Source organism: Amblyomma maculatum, chromosome 6 (genome assembly GCF_055883805.1).
Source record: "Amblyomma maculatum isolate TAMU_Amacu chromosome 6, ASM5588380v1, whole genome shotgun sequence".
In the NCBI taxonomy this organism is placed as follows: Eukaryota; Metazoa; Arthropoda; class Arachnida; order Ixodida; family Ixodidae; genus Amblyomma; species Amblyomma maculatum.
The window spans coordinates 45,964,798-45,985,787 of NC_139349.1; the positions used below are offsets into that span (position 1 = coordinate 45,964,798).

General features: G+C 48.2%; 1 protein-coding gene across 1 annotated transcript; it reads left to right on the forward strand.

The window, feature by feature from the left end:
• The first annotated feature begins 258 nt into the window (after positions 1-258).
• On the forward strand, positions 259-11,108 carry LOC146185643 (endothelin-converting enzyme 2-like). Its single transcript, XM_084607891.1, has 5 exons — positions 259-633; positions 3,567-3,763; positions 5,251-5,506; positions 6,720-6,863; positions 9,831-11,108. The coding sequence occupies exons 1-5, from the start codon at positions 259-261 to the stop codon at positions 11,106-11,108; spliced, it is 2,250 nt and encodes a 749-aa protein (XP_084464017.1).
• The last annotated feature ends 9,882 nt before the right edge of the window (positions 11,109-20,990 follow it).

Sequence of the window (20,990 nt, forward strand, 5' to 3'; positions counted from 1 at the left end):
ACTTGCATTCAAACTTCGCATTGTCGAGTATCGTAATCGTCCGCTAATTTTCTGCCATCGAGCTATGTGTGGTACACGCGGTGTAAGGCCGAATTCAGCGTCATCCGCTAGGGAAGACAGACCAGTGAGCTCTCGAGCTCGCGAGCGCAAACGAAAACGAAGGCACGGCATACCGTCTTCGTTCCTCTGGGCCGCCATACTGTTTCGTCAAACGGCTGACGCGCTCACACTGCCTTCTCAGTACGGCAAGGTATTGCCATGACCTCTTCTCACGGTCAGCTGCGAGTGTGCGTCTGTAGCCAGGTGCCTTCCAGCGGAGACCTCAACAAGGCGACGTACCCTCCAAGAGAGGTACGGCCCACAGCTCCGCGCGCCGGCCCGGATAGGGCGACGTGGTACCGGTACGGCATATTCGTGTCATCGCTGACGCTTATGACTGTGGTCCTAGCATTCGCTCTATCGCACATTTTACGATGGCATATGTTCAACTGCATGGACCCTGGGTGTTTCGAGGTCAGCGGCACGCTGCAAAGTTCCCTGCAGGACGCAAAGGGAGATCCTTGTGAAGACTTCTACGGCTTCGTGTGTGGTGGATGGCAGCGCGCAAACCCAGTGGCTACCAACCACTTCCAGGTGAGCTCAACACGAGAACAAACTGCCTGAAGGCTGCTAATACCTCGGACATTTTCACTTAGAAGCCATAGATGTCTGCCAAAAAATGCAACTGACGTGTTATGCAGAGATGAGCTTTGAACGTTCTTGAAATTATAGAATGTCTCGAGAGACTACACAGAAAGAAGACGGCAGTTTTATTATCATTTTTTTATGTACAAGGCCTATATGGCTTATTCGCTTGCAACTGCTGTTGAGTTGACCATCTAGCATCTAAAGTGACGGTGACCTGAATGGCATTCAGTTGCAGTTACACAGCGTTTCTCGCGAAACTCTGCTCAATAAGTGATCCCTCCACGTGCCTTAAATTCATTAACTAAAGAGTGCTTTATTTAATTTGGAGAATTAACAGCGCACACAAGACCGGGACCAGGAAAACAACACCACAAGCGCTGACTCGCAACTAAGCGTTTATTTGAAAACGCAGAAATATGCTCAACGGCAAAACAATAAATAAAAGCCCATGCAATCAAGCAGGCGCGTCAAGATATGAAAACCAGTTCATGCAGGGCAACAGATGGGTCACTAACACATGTACTGGTTTTTACATATGGTAGCTAGCCTCTGACACCTCTCTTGTCAATTGATTAGGATTCCCAAACAAAACAGTAGTTTTATCGAATAAAGGCTTACAGTTCCTGCATTCCATACAATGCGTGGCAAGATTCGAAGAAAGCGGTTTTTCCAACGACAAGTTGTGCTCTTGTAAGCGAACATTCAGGCAACGACCAGTTTGACCATTATATGTGCACGCGCCCTCAATACAGCGGACTTCTACTACTTCTCTTCCACTACACTACTTCTCTTCCGCATTTGATGTACCGGTTTGCATGTTTCACATTGCACGCCTTCCGCTTATCACGAAAAGCACAACTAGCACGCTTTTCAACCCTGGCACAAATACTACCAACGTTTTTCGGGGCTGAAAATATTACAGCCACATTATATCTTTTGCCCACATTTTTTGCCCATCAAGATGCTTTGACAACTAGCTCGAATGTCAGTTTTGCTGCTTTATTTAATGTTACTCAATTAACACACTGTGTTTACTCAATATATGGCTGAATTTCTATTTATGCGCGTCTCCTGCTTCCTATACGCCACAAATGAGCACCATACAAAGCCAAGACAATCCATTTTTATCACGTCTGGCTACACCGCTTAGCCCTAATTTTTCCGCAGCTGCTTAGCTAGTTTAAGTGTGTGCTCTCACTTGGTTAACGATTTTTGTAGGCTGAGACCTAAGCTAGCCAGGAGACAACCTTTCGTGTGATTTGAGAACACAGGGGGTTGTAAATGACGCCGACTTGTGCGATGCGGTATACTCTAATCGCTATACTAGATCAGTTCAGTTCAGTTCAGTTCAGGCGTTCAGTCGTGTCCGACTCTTCGTGACCCTATGGACCATGTCACGCCACGCTTTCCGGTCTCTCACTATCTTCTTAACATCACATAGCTTCATCTTCAATGCCTCGAGAATGCCATCTAACCATCGCGTTCGCTGCCTACCCCTTCTCCGGCGACCCTCAACCTTTCCCAACATCAAATCTTTCTCCAGCGACTCCTCTCTTCTCATCAGATGACCAAAGTAGCTGAGCTTTAACTTTAGAATTTGACCCTCCAATGAGCAGTCAGGGTTTATGGTCGACAATATCGACTGATTTGATCTTCTGGCAGTCCAAGGAACTCTTAAGAGTCTTCGCCAGCACCACAATTCAAACGCGTCAATTCTTCGGCGGTCAGCCTTTTTCACAGTCCAACTCTCGCATCCATACATCACAACTGGAAAGACCATAGCACGGGTTATACGGATCTTGGTTGGCAGACTAATGTCTCTGCTCTTTACTAGGCGGTCAAGGCTAACCATTGCTCTCTTTCCCAGAAGCAGGCGTCTCCTAATTTCATGGCTGCAGTCTCCTTCCGAGGTAATCTTGGCGCCCAAGAACAGAAAATCTATCACAGTTTCCACTTCTTGTCCATTGATGCTCCAGGACTTGATAGGGCAAGACGCCATGGCGTGACATGGTCCATAGGGTCACGAAGAGTCGGACACGACTGAACGCCTGAACTGAACTGAACTGATCTAGTATAGCGATTAGAGTATACCGCATCGCACAAGTCGGCGTCATTTACAACCCCCTGTGTTCTCAAATCACACGAAAGGTTGTCTCCTGGCTAGCTTAGGTCTCAGCCTACACGGGGCGATAAATGCAGTGCGTACATAAATAGCCGTCTAGTCACTTGACCTGTTCAACTGCTGCCTCCAATTTCGGCAGCACTGCCACTGAGACCTCAACTGCAGTTGGCGCTGCACTATAACACCGCTAACTACTCTTAATTTCAACTGACGTTCACCTGAACTACCACCGGAAACAAGGAAAAGTTTTGGGCTAGTTGGTCTGACATTGTAGTGGGGAAAAAGAAACCGCCACTACCAAATGAAACGTCCGCGTAACAACGGTTTTACAGTGTTCGACTTATGGTCGGCTCTGTGAATAGTTGGTTTGCTTCACAAGGCCGGAGATACGAGATTTAGGGGTCTTGTGTGTTAGTTTTTTGCGCAGTTTCCAATGGCAGTTTACCTGATTTTGCGGTTGGCCACGTTGATATTTGCTAAAAGATACCTTTTATCTGCAAAATGGGAGAAACACAAAAGGAATGTCGCCTTCGCCGCCTGGCGAGGTCATGCGCTTACGTTTTCTGGGCATGAATATCGCGTGCATGTTGTGAGCACGCTACGCTCGGGATTTAGTTAAACAAATGTTTTCGAATCCCATCCAAGAATACTTATCATTGTTTTTTCGCTTAGTTATGGCTTGCAGTTGTGTAGGAAAAACCGTGCCGCGCCCTATAATCCACCGCTAAAGTCCCACTCGTTTCTCGCTCTGGCGCAGGCTCTCCAGCAGCGTGTGGCTCTGGCGGCCATCGTGAGCCTCGTGCTGGAAGACGGCGACGGGTTGAAGCCGACGCAGCAAGTGGCTCGCATGTTCCAGCGCTGCGCACAGATAGCCTTCAACAAGCAGCACAGGATGGACGAGTTGCGGGGCTTCCTGGCGCGTTTCAATCTGAGCTGGCCCACGTCCAAACCCAGGTTCGTTAGTTGCTTTCTTCTACTGTTAAGTGAACATGCGAATGCCGCAGCTGGAGCGGGATGCAGTTGCGGGGAATGTGAATCTGTAGGTGGGAATCTCTAACAGCTGTGGCAGCTTTCTCTTCATTGATGCTCGGGCAAGAGCCTAACGAGAGCGCTAGTGCTAGGCAGCACCTTTTTCCCATGTTAGATATCTGAAGTAGGCACAAGAAGTCCGATCCGAACGACGCCTTCCCCTTTGATGTAGCTGCGCAGCTAAGTGGATGAAACGGCAAACTACACTTTAGATGAGGTGCTATTAAAAAATAAGAGAGTTGCAAGAATTGGCGCCATTTTTTATGGGCTCCCACAGGTGTCGTTAACTGGCGTTTTTACTTTGCACGCTGCAATTGTCTACTGTGGGCCGTAAAATAAAAAAGAGGTATTTTATTGTGCCACCCTTTGCGCATCTTTCATAAAAGTGCCTCATTTTGTGCCCTGGTTGTATGTTTTAGTGATTGGGTGGCATCTAATGCCGCAAACTATGACTTGACCCGCTGCAAGCCGTCCTTATGAGAGCATTTAAACAAGCTATGCATGCGTTCTGTCGTGCTATCTTACTTTTGGTCGTGATTGAGACGATGCGCAAATACATATCGTGTAAGTGCTTCCTTTTCGCGATGCCTTTTCTTCATCGGTGTACTCACTGGGACATGCAATATTTTGCGTGATTTTTCAGTGCATGGAAATAATGATAACAGTAATATGGCCTTTGTTTCTCATCGCAAGGATGAGGGAGGCGAAGAGAAAAAGCCTCTTTAACCAAGCCGCATGAAAATGCTTGCGTGTCCTAGGGGTAAGGAGAATGTAATTGTCCTGACAAGCTGATTCTGGCATCACCCCCCTATAGGGAACGAAATACCCGAATTGGCAGCTCCTGCCAAACGTAACGTTGGGCAAAGCCATGTCCAACATTGCGCGGCCACGTCAGCTGTTAGCTACCGCCTGTCAGCGGCATGTTTGTGAGCTTTCGCTCATAACGCCAACGGCGATGCCGAGGTCGACGCTGGAGGCTGACGCTAGCAATCAGGCTGTGACTTTGGCAAAGGTTAACGAAGTGAAAAGTAAACGAGAGTTCGCGCTGCATACATGCACGTGCCACCCTTATTCGAAGTATGAAATTGTGCTGAACAAGGTGTACTGGGGAAGCCTCAGTTCGCAAACCGAGCCAACGTTTCAACAAGTGAACTGTCTTCGTCTGGGTCCAGACGAAGACAGTTCACTTGTCGAAACGTTGGCGCGGCTTGCGAACTAGGGATCCCCCTCTAAACCTTGTTCAGTGATCTTTCATATTGTGTAGCCACTTTTTTTCTCTCGTTCTACCCTGGATCTTTATTCCGTGCAGAATTACAAAACATAGAGGAAAACACTCTCAAAGTTAAGTCGATATAGATAGGTGGTAGCCCGGTTATATGAAGGCTGGTGCTCAGGGGCTGTGATGCTCGCAGATCCAAGCTGGAAATCCTGGACACCCTAGTCTCCTTGTCGCTGGACTGGGGCATTTCGGTGTTCTTCCACCTGAGCGTGGACACGTACTTCAAGCGGCCGGGCTTCCGCATCTTGCACTTCGGCAGCAATCCGTACCTTCTGGAGTGGTTCGTGGCACGCAACGCTCTCCAGGAGAAGGGTGCGCTTCTCAGCTACTTCGACCGCGCCTCTATCATCCTCAATGGTTCGTCCGCATGCCGAGAAACCGTAGAGAAGGTGAGCTGAACTGAAGACGGTGGAAACCACCACTAGTGTCTACAAACGAAGCCTCAGTGCAACTATCGTTCTTTAACATGATATAGCTTTAAAGGTGCCATCTCTCCAGAAAATCCGTCGTCGACGTCATCGTAATTGCAATGTGAGCGAAAAATACGGGAGCGCACCTAGCTGTGGGGTGGTATAGCTGTCAGGTGACATGGGCGGGAATTGGCTCCAGGGTAATCTAGTGTAAAATAACAAGATCACATGATATGTCCAAGTTTGAAGTAGCCTCCAAGTCTGACAAGGCTTTTGGGATAAGTGGGTGAGATGTGAATCGAACACCCTAGAGACATTTGGATCCCGAGTCAGACATGCTATCCCTAGGTCACCCGGTCATGTCATTTCGTAATCCAGCTATATATATGTGTGTGTGTGTGTGTGTGTGTGTGTGTGTGTGTGTGTGTGTGTGTGTGTGTGTGTGTGTGTGTGTGTGTGTGTGTGTGTGTGTGTGTGTGTGTGTGTGTGTGTGTGTGTGTGTGTGTGTGTGTGTGTGTGTGTGTGTGTGTGTGTGTGTGTGTGTGTGTGTGTGTGTGTGTGTGTGTGTGTTAGGGTGACCTTTCACAGGATGTGGCAGCTTATAACTGAATGCCAATGAGCATCTGCGAGATATTCCTGCCGAAAGCTTAGGGAGTTTGGGAATAAGTGACTAGCAATCAATGATTAAACGACGAGCACAGTGAATTACGCGAATGAGGATCCTAAAGAGGATTCGGCGAACGGGAGCCATCAACCCTTTTCGCATAACACACTTAAAGGGGGATATTAAGCGATCCGTCTTTGCTTTTATCAGAAGAGTTTGGAAGTCAAGCTAAAATAACTGCAATCATCAGAAAGGTAGCCTCGAACATTAATATACCCAGTTCGTGATGGATTACCGCAGTAGACGAGTGCCTGTAAGTCATGGAAAGTTTGGCCTCTATATTGCCACCCAGCATTTTCAGGTGGCCATTGTTATTTGTGCCTAGACGTGTAACAGGAGCCATTGCCCGGACTCCCTGCCTAAATGTGCGTATCAAGAATACGCCTGCATTGAGAAGCCCGTGGCAAAAAAAAAAAAAAGGCCTTTCATCGCACATGGTGTAAAGTGTCCTCTGCTGAGATTGCCGCGAACAGGTTGTAACTGTTTCAGTACTGCTATTATGCGTTATTATTCTCTTGTTCAACCCAGGTGCTCATGTTGGACAACCGAGTGCTGTCCGCTGTGGTGCCATCGCTCATGGATCCGCGACCTGACTCTGACATGGAGTACATTTCCTTCAGCCAGCTTGACTTCGTCACCAACCCTCACCTCTCTGCAGCTGAGTGGCTGCAGGTACGTTTTGTATATGAAGAAGTTGCGAAATTCAGTCACGAGTTTCCTGTGGCGAAATGCTACTTCTCTGTTTGCGCATCTAGACCCTAACGTTTATTTTACATCACTTCAGCTATAGTTATCTGTGCAGAATGGTGTATTTGTCGAAAAATCTTTGTTTACTACTGCAAAGGTTTATCAAATGTGAGGATTTCGCCACCATAAGCGGCTTGTTCTCCGCCTTCACCGGCCACTATCATGTATTCGAAGCTTCCGTTTTCATGTAGCTTTTGTAAATTCCTGCCAAAATTTCTATTTGCGATAGCAGATAAAACTCTGAATATTGCGAGAAGGTCCGTAAAGAATAATTAAAAAGCTACGGGTTTGTTCACACACACAAAAAAAGAAACAAAATGATGAGGAATGCCCGGCGCGAGTAGCCGCGGCATAGATCTGGCGCAACATAGTGGTATATTGTCTTACCCTCCTAGACAGAGGTCAAGTGCTCCCAATATGGCTGGCTACAATATATAAGGTCTTATTTTGACCTCTCTGCATGGTTTCTCACCTATTGACCCCTCTTAAAGGCGATATGATGGCAGACAAGAATGGCGACTCTTCCTTCGCCAAAACTTTGCTTCCATATCTGCCTATTCTCGACGGCCTTTGATGAATATTGATATGCAGCACCTATGAGCTACGGCGCCAGCAATATTTGTCTCTGTGCGACTTCTTATTTTCCACCGCTATTGAAGGTTTCTTCTAAGCAGTTCTGAGAATACTAATAGTTATCAGATTCTGAAGAATGGATTCCATGGACAAAATCGAATCCGGTATATTCAAACAGGTGTTGTATTTACTTTGGTATTTGGTATTTACCTGCATAAATTACCCCACGATACCGTTTGAGCGAGAATGCTTTTGTTAACATCATAGTACAAGCGCTTCCGGCACCTGTTCGAGGAGAGGGCGGCACCGTTTTGTGCACGCTTTCAGCTGCTCCAGATCAACCTACAAAGATGACGGCAGCAAGCGAAACTAATTGCGCAGTGTATAGATAATCTACAAGTTGCTCGTAGTTCAATGATTTCTATTTCTCACGGCCAAGCAACGAGCAATCGCTAGCTGTCGCGATCGCCTTGTAGCCCTCGTCACCCACAAACCAGCGCTGAGAGTACTGCCGCATCGTTTCGTTTACAGCTGGCGTAGCAGACTGGTACGGTGTAGCATGAAATTGAATGTACCGTAAGAGAGCGTGCAGATAATTGTTGCGACTGCATCACAATGCTTAGAGGGTTGATTTATGAGTTATTTTTGTTTTCGAGGAAACCTAAAATTGGCGCGCATTTTCTTGAAGAAGCTAGGACACACATATATAGACTGTGTGAAGCAGCCTGTGTTTTCTGGCACCTCTGACATACAGTGGAATTGACACCTCCGACTACAACTCTACGCAGTACTTTGTTATAAAAATACTTTCAGTTTGTGGGCTTGTAGTTTTGGCTGCTTTTAACGAGTGTTGTTGTGCATCTGCGTTGATAGTATGGCCAATACGGTAACGCAGGGACGTTGCTATTGTTGCGCAGTGCTGGCGTGCATTTGCACTGTCTTCTTAGTTACTGCAGTTAGCGTACTTACCTTCCGATAGAGCTAAAATCCTGTGCTGATAACGACAGCAAAAAATTCCCTACCCCCTGCGGTTGTAGTTCCGGCAAGCACGAACAGTGCAGCTGGTGAACGGTTCTTTCAAGACACAAGTTTTAATCGCGAACCTGGCAGTAACGAGTTTGGGGCGGTTCTGCACGTACGAAACAGTACTCAAACCAATCTGTGCTTGACGGCCACGACAAAAAAGGCAGTGAATGAAAGGGGTAAATACTAATTAAAATACCGCTCTGATGAAAATATCTTTAGTGGCCAAGGAATCCGTTCCAGTTGCAACCATTTCGTACAAGTTAGAATAAAATTACACTAGTTTGACCATATCGTATATGCTCGGTTGAGAAAAAGTGCTGGTAAATCTCCGAATGTAGCTCCATGAATCAAATAGTTAAATAACGAAGCGCTCGCAAACAAGGTGAAATAAATCGTTCCGGTACTTTGATAAAATCCCTTAACTATTTGTCATTTTCATTATTTACGCCACACTCCTGAAGTTGCTCAGTGACTTAAGTAGTGGAGTTTGGCGTTCTGTATCTTATGTAGATGCAGCTAGAATCCTTTCTCAGTGCCCCCTTTTTGTTTTCTGAGATCAGCATATGGTTTTCGAAGGGAGCAGACACTGCTACAGATTCAGCAGAGCTCTGAAAGTTTTGTTCAACGCTAATTAGTTCCAAAGGGAAATTTTCTTTGAGAAACCTTTATGTTTATATAGCGCTTCCTTAGCAAAAGATATGAATGCCGCTTTTACAACACAGCTTAGCGGTATAGAAAGTTGGTTTCTCTTGTTGCTTTTGCAACGCAGACAAAACCGTTGCTCCACTTTATGCTTAAGCGACAGCGGGGAGCCAGACTGTATGACTGTTAGATGTAGTTGCATTATCCGGTAACCGAAATGCTGGTGTGTGCGTTGAAACCTTTGCAGCGGTAGAAACGTGGTCCAATGATTGAAGCTTGCAAACAGAGTTTCTTGTGAAGTATCGCATGCTCTTGCCTGTGCATTCGAAAATGCAACGATTATTCATATGTTCAACAATACCCAACCCCTGATCGGATTGCATCGGTTGTACCTCGTGCGATGGCAACCTTATCCTGCAGCATGTGCGCTCCTTGCCGTGAGAGGCGCCCTCGTCGGTGCCAGAGTATAATGTTCGCCGATCAGTAATCATTAAAAAAAAAAATGTTGGCAGAGCAGAGAGACCCCTCTTTGGTAAACTGATAAGAAAATAGCAGAAACAAAGACCAGCGTGTACGTAACGTACAGATGGGGTGCATTGTATACTGCTTTGTTCGCGGCGTTTGTCAGCATTATGCATCATTAATTCACAGGTAATAAACCAACACCTGCCCGTGAACCTTGGTCTGGACGACGAAATCTTTGTCATGAACCGGCGGCTGCTCCAACTGCTGGCGTGGCTCATATCGGGCTTCGACGACCCTGACGCGCTGCTTTCGTACATCACGTGGCATTTGGCACGACACATGGCGCCCTTGACGACGTATACGCTGTCGCGTGCTCAGTTTGAGGACTACCCGAATATCCGGACAGAGTCGCGATCCACGAGCCATAGCGCCACGCTGGGCTACATGATCGGCCGCTGCTACGTGGACGCCGATTCCAAGTTGCCGTACGCCTTCGCACACATCTTCACGCAACGCTATCTGCAAAAGCAGACCGTACGCGACGTGAGCTCCATGCTTTCCGATATACGGGCGATTTCCAACGCCACCATGGCTGTCCTGTCCTGGATGGACGAGGAGACCAAGCGAGCCGCCTTCGAGAAGCTGGCCACGATGCGTTCCATCGTTGGCAGTCCCGAGAACCTGACCTCAGAACACGCTTTGCTGCAGCTTTACCCCTACCTGCCTGAGCTGCGAGGATCATACCTGGAGATGGTGATGGCGCTGCACGTGGCGGAGCTGAATTATGCCAAGAGCTTTCTGCGCGTCAACGCTTCGTCGCCCGACCGGGTCAACGTGCCGCTGACGATGGTCAACGCTTTCTACTTGCCCGTGTACCACGTGGTGGTCATACCGGCGGCCATCCTCTACCCGCCCTTCTACGTGGCCTCCGATCCGGTGTCTTACAACTACGGTAGCCTTGGACACGTGCTAGGGCACGAGCTGACGCACGCTTTCGATCCGGACATGGGTTTGTACGGCCGCGATGGACTCCGCCATGACTGGTGGACGCCTGCCTCGCGCAAGATGTTCGAGGCCAAGCTGGCCTGCCTGCGCAGGCTGTACAACGAAATTCCGTGGTCCGGTGGCGTCAACTTCGGCGACCACGCGCTGTCCGAGAACTTTGCCGACAACGGCGGTGTGCTCAAGGCGTACCGTGCTTTCCGGGCTGGGTCCAAGGCGGCGACGGAGCGCGCCGACGACGCTGGATCGTCGCTTCTGGCGCGCTTCAGCCCCGAGCAGTTGTTTTTCGTGAGCAGCTGCTTCAAGTGGTGCTCGCGAGACGAGAAGCAGAGCCCTGGCTGGTACTCACCGCCTCGCATGCGCTGCAACGTCCCCCTGCTGAACATGCCTGAGTTTGCTGAGGCGTTTGAGTGCGGCGCGGGTACGACGATGAACCCGTCGACTCGCTGCGAATTCATGTGAACCGTCGCTCTCACCAAGCAGCATATCGGGCATCTGCACATAGCTGGAAATTTTATGAGAAACAAAATTACTTATGTGGTCGCGAATTTATAAGTAATATATATTGGGAGGTATATCTGTGAGCAAAATTCTACTCGTAGCAATGTTGGAGTACAATCAATAATACGCGGCCTCCATTTTGCCTGTTTTGCAGGATGGTACCACACATCAATGTTGTTGCAATATAAGCGAAGTTCTGTATGTAATGATGATATGGCTATGCTATAAGGATTCTCTGATAACGAGGTGCTAATTTCCTGAATTTGTGTATCTTAAAATATGCTATGCGTTTTTATTTTTTTGCGCCATAACCTGAACGCCATCTGGCGGACGTACTAATGGAATGTCATTTCCTGGTTAATGAACGCCTTCTTTAGCGTATTAGTTATACTGCCAATTGCGCCATGGACAAAAGTGTACTCCGAGTTCTCTATAAAGAGTGATTACCGGTACTTGGGAACTATAGGTGGTTTATAGAACTTGTTTCACCGGTGCCTTAAATGAGTTGTTCAAACGACGGCTTCGATGATGCGGAGAGAAAGGCCTTCATTACAGTGGCGCTCCGTAATGGAAAGAAGTGCCACAAGCATTACAGGGGCTCATAAACGAAGACATTCAGTTCCGCCCCAATGTGCGTTAAGTTGTCCTGCCCGAACTTTCTCTGTTAGCAGGTTTACTTGCGTCACCGGATTACCATGCCTGCATATTTATATGGAGCTATGTCTACATCGGTATAGCGACATGAAAACAAATCCATATGTACAAAGTGCAAAGTACGAGTTTTGCCGAAAAATAAAATGTGCTAAAATAAAAAAAATTTACCTGCCATAGAGGAATGTCCAGTTTAGTATTCTGAATAGAGGCGGAAAATTGTTTTTAAGGAGACAGAGAGAGAAAACTAATTGTCATCATAGGCGGCAGGACGCTGGTTTGTTTGGAGCTTCAGCGCTTAACTTTAGTACGGCTCTGGTGAAGTATATACTTGCTGGGTTGCCATTAAGACTTCCAAAAAAAGTAACATGTACTTATTTATAAAAAAAAAAGGAAGATCTTTAACGTGCGATGTCAGCGCACGTTAAAGATCCCCAGGTGGTCGAAATTACTCCGTAGCCCTCCACTACGGCTCCTCTTTCTCTCTTTCCCCTTTCATTCCCACCTTCCTCCCTTCCCTTACGGCGCGGTTCGGGTGTCCACAGAGCAAGTGTGACAGTTACTGCGCCTTTCCCTTCCTGTGAACCAATGTATGTAACTTTAAATCACCTCTGAACTTAAATCGCCTCTCTAGGATCCTCATCAAAATCTGAATCTAAGAGAATGAACCCGCCGTGGAAAATTTAGTTTATGTAAGGAATACAGCACCCGAGAAGAAATATTGGTCGATGAAAGCTCTCACTTTCACCTCTCTACAAGGCGGAGGTACCAAAGCGATAGTTGAAACAATACAAGCTTGTATTTCGTGACTTTAAAAATCTGCAAACAGCACAACAAGCCATGTGCCCGCCGTGATTGCTCAGAGGTTAGGGCGACCGCTGAACCCAAGGACGCGGGATCGAATCCCGCCCACGGCGACAGCTTTTCGATGGAGGCGGAAAACAAGGTACCCGTGTGCTGCGTGGTTTGGGTGCATGTTGACTCATTCCTGAAGCGTTGCACGCTGCCTCGCCATTAAAAATCACAGAGAAATGGGTCTTCGTACTACTTTAAGACGTAGCGCCGTCAATCTGAGACGAGGTGAAACGTACTCGTTTGCTGGTCGGGCCGTCGTCAGCCACGGCCTCCGCATGCAGCGAACCTGAGCCGTCGTCGTCTCAAACCTTCAACGCGGTCTTTGAACAGCGGCGAAAGTAGCCAACCTCGACCGTGGGAGGCACGTCGGCCACCGACTTGCATGGACCTCTCGCTATACCGTGGAGACCAAGTGCGCGCCATTATTATTGCATGCCTAGCCACACTGGCCAGTGTCCGGCACCACGCTGGGCAATGACAATGACTCCGTGACAATGACTCTTATCGTGTGTGAGCACTGGTAAGCTTGGAAAGTAGCCCTCGTCAATACTGCTGGATCGCCAACATGCTGCTGGTCGATTCTGCGATCATTGCTATCCGGTGATATACCCCGTGCAACCGAAATGAAGACCGAGGGTTGATTTTAGGTGAGCACAAGATGCCTTATTTTGATAGTGATAGTACTGATAGTAACAGAACTGTATACCCATCTCGATGAGAAATTTTGCTTGGTGCCAGTAGTGAAACCGAAGTGTCCGAAGCCTGAAAATTTGGCCTTGGCACCTCCTGCTGGCAGTGCAGCACATCATTAGCGTACACATTCCAAAATAAAAACTAAGTAGGCTTTGACCACATCTTGAGCCAGGCAGGGTAGATGTGGCGTCCTGACAACGCTCTATGTGGTCTTGGATGTGGCTCCAAGACGCAGAACAGTTACAAACACGAGCCAGCCGTGTCGCGAGAAGGACTAAGCGCACGGAGCCGATTTTAGGGCACCCTCACTTATGAAATGTACTGCGTCTCGGACTATACATAACGATTCCATATGCCATAGATGGTCATGTCCTGGAAACTTCCTCAGCATGGTTCTCAAGCACCAGCGAGAAGGGCCAAGGGTTTTCTCGAGGACAGGCTTGTTCTCCAGCTTCAACGGATCCCAAAAGCGGCCGACATGAACATTATCCGATTCGTCTGGGGCTCAACGAAGCCTCAGCTGTCCAAATTAGGCCTGAATTCTGTGAAGACTTGTAGGTCCAGTACAAGCAGCCGGGAACACCATTGGAGGCTGGACAAATCACTCAGCGCGACAGTGTATTAAATTTATAGGATGATGGAGCGTGCACGGTGTGAAGCTCGTTGAACTTTCTCGCCATTCAGTTTCCCGCACAGAGCGGACGACCCGATGTAGATACTTGGAGATGTGCACCTGTCCCCTGTCGAAGGGTTACCAAATTGGTGGAACCAGGGACGGACGATGGAGGCGCGGTGGCTGTCCTATTGTTGCCGGCGGCAACCGCCTCCGCAGAGCGCTCGTTCTCTTTGTGCAGTGTTCACAGTGTTGAATGTCATTTTTGTGACCAGTGGACGTTTCTTTTTCTTTCTTTCTTTTCCTTTTTTTTTATGCCTTCTCGTTTCGCTACGCGCGCGCCATTCCCTCTGCTCAAGTGAAGCAGGTGTATGCTGGCTGACGAGTGCGCGATGAGGCGCCAATGGGTAGTTTGAGTTTCGGGTGCTCCCACCCAGGGCGGAGAAAGAGGGCTCACTCTGGGTGAAACCAGGGCTAATTTCGTCTGATTAATGGTCAGTCATGTAAATAGTTTTCTCCTTGTTTGTGCCTTCTTGTTTTATTGATGTGTAAATAAATATTTAACCTTTTCGTCGTGCCATCAAGTAATGTGAATGTTTATGGGTCCGAATCTTCAATTTATCAAGAACATCGATGATTCTCATCCACAAATGTTTTCCCTTTCCCAACACCGTCATGTGAAGGGAAAACTCAACTCACGGTAACCACAAAGGTGCCTACTTTGTCGATGCTGTGGGTCCGTTGAAGGCATCACAATACTAGTCGTCAGCATATGGTAGCGGGACTAACGGTTAGAACATCAGACATGACAATCATGGAGGAGGCAGTGACTGCATTAGCTTCAACACACACACAATTCGCATGCATCGTTACTGACTGCGAAACCGCAGACAAAAACTACATGCGAGGCAGGGTATCTTCTTTGTCTGAAAAATATGCAGGCACAAGACCTCAGACAAAGAATCAATATGGGTACCTGGTCATCAAGATGCAGATAAAAGCGAGAGTGTATACTCCATAATCCAAGCCTTCCTCTCCAAGGATCCCCATGACCACCCTAACCACTCACTACATGCCACAAGATGCTCTAACAGGTCTGCTTAGCGAGGCAAACATTCCCGTAAACCGCTAAGGGCTAGAAAAATAAAGGAATGTCGCTTCAGGCTTATGCAAACTTTCTCTTAAACATATTTAGACTGCACGTTATTAGCTCAGACGTATTTTCCGCTCAGCGTAAGCTTTGCGGCCAGAATGCAGACCTTTGGCAAACGGTACGACCTTGCCAAGAAAACAAGGTCGTCCCTCGTAAGAAAATCCAACGTGGGCTGGTTGGGAGGCGGCACCGTCCAGCTCCGAACTCGCGGCACAAATGTCCTTCTTTGAGAGGGTTTGGGCAGCGGCTTCTACTAATGAAGTTTCGGATTGAGGACACAGCCATTTCCTTCCCTAAGTCCTTAACCCATTTTTCTAAATTAATGTTTCCTACTACAAGTACGAGGAAGAAGTAAGAGAAAAACGCCAAGACAGCGCACGCGACGAGAGCACGCGCATTTCGGGAGACAAAGAAGAAGCTTTCCCCGACGAGCACGCTGCGACAAGGAGAGCAAGGAACAGCGCCTATGGCGTCGTCAAAGAAGAAATCTCGAGCGTATGCAACCGCTTTCACTTAAACTAGAGAGTGCATTTTACGGTGACACAAGGAGTAGAGCGTTAGCGCTACGCTCACTGCGCCTACCTCGGACAGGAGTAATGATGCGTGTAGTTTTCATTGTTTCATACCATACAGCGCAGCCTTGACCGAAGCACAGAGAGCAGAACCACTGTCCATATCTTTAGTGCGGCAGTATTCGCATGGAAAGTGCGAACGCGTTTTTATATGCAACATAGTGTAAATGGCTTAATATCGTTTGTGGCTGACGTATGTTGTACTAATTCGCAGCCATCAATTACTTCCTATTTTATTTCCAGCGTCTCTTTATCTTGTCAGTTCAAATGATAACTGTTGCTTAATTACACTGCATGTTAAGTGCATTTTAGAGAACACTGTTGCTTTAATTTTTGGTTACTTGAATCCACTGTATCCTTTGCTGCCGGGCGGGCAGGCAGGCAGGGAAATTGAGGCTGTGGCGAATGCTATGTTGCATAAGACAGCTAACCAAATGAATTGCTTCGGAGCGGAAAGCTGCACAATGCCATGTTACTCAAACGTTATCAGGTATGATAATTTGACTTTCAGCTCGAGGAGCGCTGCGGCCTATCCTGACGTCATACCACGTGACGTGGCACGGCTGCTACTGCTGCGCCGCCGCCGTCGCTGGCACTCGGTGATGGCTGCTCCCGGCCATACGGGGCTGGGAATCAGGGCTCCTGCAATTTGCTGTGGGCGGCTCGTTTGCCACCGCATTTGTACCTGCTGTGCAGGCCGTCGTTGAACCCTTCGCCGCTTCGGTGGCGAGCAAAGATTGTAGCTACGCGCGTCTTTCACTCTCATTTCTTCTCTGTCCGCATAAGGCAGCGGTAGTGGCTCAGCTATAGATTTAGATAGCAGGACCATGCATTTTCTTTTCCTTCTCCCTACAGTTGAAATAACAACAACAACACAACACACCATCGCTGTTCCGCGCTGCGAACCGTGCCTCGCCAGCTGTGGCTATGTGAAGTATCACGTGGCTCGCCACTCGCTTAAATGGAGAGGGAGCCTGTCGTTAGGCGTGAATCTTGCCATGGAGGAGTCGGACGCTGTAAGGCTCTAACATAGTTACATTGTCGCGTAGGCGGAATGCTACTTCAGATCACGCGGCAAATGTGGCTCGCCGAGCTGCTTTTCTAGAACAACGCTGTGGATTAACTCCTCTAAACCAAGAAAGATATCAAAAAGCTCCGTTACACTTGGTTATGCTTGGTTGGTTTTAGCAATGTGTAGCCGAGTGAAACTCCGTTTTGCTTAGTTTAGAAGAGTTAAGCCGCAGTGTTTTATTTATTGCTTTTTTGTTTTGTTTTGAGGTTAAATTTAAGCGCGCCATTTCGCGCTAACGCGCCATCGCACTAACGTTAAGCGCCATCTCGTGCTGAGCAGAATGAGCAGGGTGAGGTGACTCTGTTCGATTCTAGAAGTAGATATAGCTTTAAAATAATTAGTGGTTATTATTTGTTTTCGTTTCTAAATAAACCAATAGCAGGTCCGCAGCAGCCGCGGCAACCGCAACAGCTTCAGAGGCGGCGTCCAAGGCGTCGTCCTCGGGGTCATCCAGGGCCTCTTCCACTTCGACATCCAAGGCTGCATCCACTGCTGCATCCACTGCCCCATTCCGAGCACCGTCCAAGGCGGCGTCCACGGCACCGTTATCCGACGGCGCCGGACCACCAGCACAGGAGTCTGTTCTCAACGCGGCCATGGAAAAGCTGCGGGATCTGAAGCTGCCGGCGTTGGGCGGCTCTCCAGCAACCGACACCGAAAGCCACGGCACCAGAGGACACCACGTGCGCGCCATGCTGGTCGCCTGCCTCTGCTCCTGCGCCGCAGGCACCACGCTGGGCTTCGCTTCGGCGGCCATGCCTTCCATCGAGCACGAGCCCTGGTATACATTGGCTAAAAGTCCACCTGAAAACCGATGGGTCGTCGCCGTGCTGCTACTCGGAGCTTTTGTAGGCGCCCTTCTGTCCGGTAGGTGTTAGTTTTCACGTCTCGCCTGGAGCGAAACGGGGCCGTCGTAATCGATGTTTGTACCAGGGTCTTCATACTCAGTATTTGAATGTGCGCGAGGCAAACGTGCATTTTACAGTATTTTCTGGCGATAACACAAAAGAGAGGAAACACTAGATCGCTGATTTCGCGTGATAGCGCCATAACATACGCACTCCCCATAGGCATCCAAAACTTGACTCGCTCCTTGCACATGTTTGTTGACGGTTTGACTTCTTATGACTGTTCTTGTGAATGTTTCGAGTTGCAGTTCTGTGTTTGATTTCACGGACATTTAATGCCATTAGTCGCGTGCTTGTACGGAAATTTGTGGACTCACAATCTTCGGGCACCCAGGAACTGCGGAGTAGCCTAGTATGACAGCGACACAAAGCAAGAAAATTCTTTAGTTTTCGTTCCATCGCATAATATTAATGCCTGTCCAGGGCTCCCGCTGTGGTACCTGGGTAATCGTAGGACGCTGCTGCTGTGCCTTCTGCTTCTGGCCGCCTCATGGCTTGCACTTGCCGTGTGTAATCACACGGGAGTGCTGCTCGCGGCCAGGACGGCGTGCGGCTTGTGGCTCGGCTTGATCACCATCGGCAGCAGCCTCTACGTCGCCGAGGTAGCACCTTCTGATAAGAGGGCCTTCTTCATGGGTCTCACCGAGGTTCGTGCTCTATACAATGCCTGTTCATAAACAGCCCCACGGTGCAAAGATTCACTGTGGTGGTAATCTGGGTGTGATGACCAACCGCTGCAAGCGAGGAAATGCAGTCGAATGGCGGCCGCATATCGATCAATAAGCCTAACGCATTACGCTCACATGAGGCCAAGACGGTGGTACCATTGTTAGTCTTGTTTCACCCGGGACCACGTCGATGTGAAGCCGGATTGCAAGTGAAAAATTTACTGGCCGCATTCGGTACACCGACGCGACGGCAGTGAGCGTGTTCCCGGAGGAATTGAATCTGACAACGGTAACGGCATCCGCAACGCAGCCGTCTGGACCACAAGTGACGCGAGTAGACGCAAAGTGCTGAGCTGAACGGTCTAGCAAATGCGCTCGCTATTGTTACTGCTTGAAGCTGTCAATCAGGGTAACATCTGTTCGCATACCCCTTGCTTTAAAATTTTCAGCGGGGGCCTAATCAATTCAAAATTCACGCATTGGAGCACTGCGCCCGTTTGACCTTCAACTTACGCTCATTCTCAAACATTCGAGTGAATGCCATAGTAACACAACAATTATATCGTTGCGTAGCTTTTGTTGAGTGTAATAGCAACACGAATGATATACCATTGGATAGCTTATGGCGAGGTCAATAGAGCTTTACTATTTAAGCGTCGACACTGAGTACTGATTTTGGTTAATTCTGATAAAAATTGCATTTAAGAACATCTTACATCGTTTGTGATCTATATATGTTGATTGTAATTGCAAAAATTACTTGCAGGCAAATTTAGTTTATCGTTAAAATAAAAATCGGCACTACAGACATATATATTAACGAATAGTTTATATCAACTATGATTACACTGCACTCAGTTCAGTTCAGGCGTTCAGTCGTGTCCGACTCTTCGTGACCCTATGGACCATGTCACGCCACGCTTTCCGGTCTCTATCTTCTTAACATCACATAGCTTCATCTGCAATGCCTCGAGAATGCCATCTAACCATCGCGTTCGCTGCCTACCCCTTCTCCGGCGACCCTCAACCTTTCCCAACATCAAATCTTTCTCCAGCGACTCCTCTCTTCTCATCAGATGACCAAAGTAGCTGAGCTTTAACTTTAGAATTTGACCCTCCAATGAGCAGTCAGGGTTTATGGTCGACAATATCGACTGATTTGATCTTCTGGCAGTCCAATCTTCGCCAGCACCACAATTCAAACGCGTCAGTTCTTCGGCGGTCAGCCCTTTTCACAGTCCAACTCTCGCATCCATACATCACAACTGGAAAGACCATAGCACGGGTTATACGGATCTTGGTTGGCAGACTAATGTCTCTGCTCTTTACTAGGCGGTCAAGGCTAACCATTGCTTTCTTTCCCAGAAGCAGGCGTCTCCTAATTTCATGGCTGCAGTCTCCTTCCGAGGTAATCTTGGCGCCCAAGAACAGAAAATCTGTCACAGCTTCCACTTCTTGTCCATTGATGCTCCAGGACTTGATGCACTGCACTAATAGCTGTTAAATAATTACTGTTAACTTTCGTAAGCGCCGCTTCGATGACAGATGACGGTTACTGCGAGTGGGTCTCCTATTTCAGTATTTGTCACCGCATATATTGTCTCCGCATCAGTAAGCGGTTTTGGCCCACCTTCCTCCCTTCCCTTACGGCGTGGTTCAGGTGCCCACATGTGTGTGACAGTTACTGCGTCTCTCCTTTCCTGCGAACTAATTATTAATGTTATGGTTTAGGCTATACACACATTAGGCAATAATAATAAAAATAAAATAATAATAATAAAAATTAGTTCACAGTGCGCCTTTTCATTCCTGTGAACCAATTTTTATTATTATTATTTTCTGTCTGTCACACGTTTGTGTACCTTTCACACGTTTGTGGAAGTATTTGGGAGGGTGGCAGTTCCCGGCCCTACGGGGCTAGGACGGTAGGTCAACGTCGCTTGCGGCGGGGGCTAGCCAGCCACCAAATTTTATCTGTTGTAGGCCGTCATTGGTGCAATGACGGCCTACAACAGTGTCGTCCGCCACTGCTTCGGTGGCGGACGACAGCTGTTGTTGCGGCGCGCGTCTTTCTCTCCCTCTTCTTCTTCCTTTCTTATCTATTTTTTCCTCTGTTGTGGCTCTACGAAGAAGGAAAAGAAAATGCATGGGCCTGCTACTGGCTCTGTAGCAAAGCAACCTCAGCTGCCTATAACTAATAATAATTGGTTCACAGGAAAGGAAAGGCGCAGTATCTGTCACACTTGTTTCGGTGGACACCTGTACCGCGCCGTACGGGAAGGGGGTAAGGTTCGAGTGATAGTGGAAAAAGAGAAAGAGGAGCCGTAGTGGAGGGCTACGGAGTAATTTCGACCACCTGGGGATCTTTAACGTGTGCTGACATCGCACAGCACACGGACGCCTCTTCGTTTCGCCTCCATCGAAACGCAGCCGCCGAGGTCGGGTTCGAACCCGGGAACTCCGGACAGTAGTCGGGTGTCTTACCACTGCACCACCCCAGTGGGATTTTTTAAAAAACTGATTTATTTATAGGAAGGGAAAGGCGCGGTAACTGTCTCACTTGTTTTCTGTGGACACCGCAACCGCGTCATAAGGGAAGGGAGGAAGATGGGAGTGAAAGTGGAAAGAGAGAAAGAGGAGCCGTAGTGGAGGGCTACG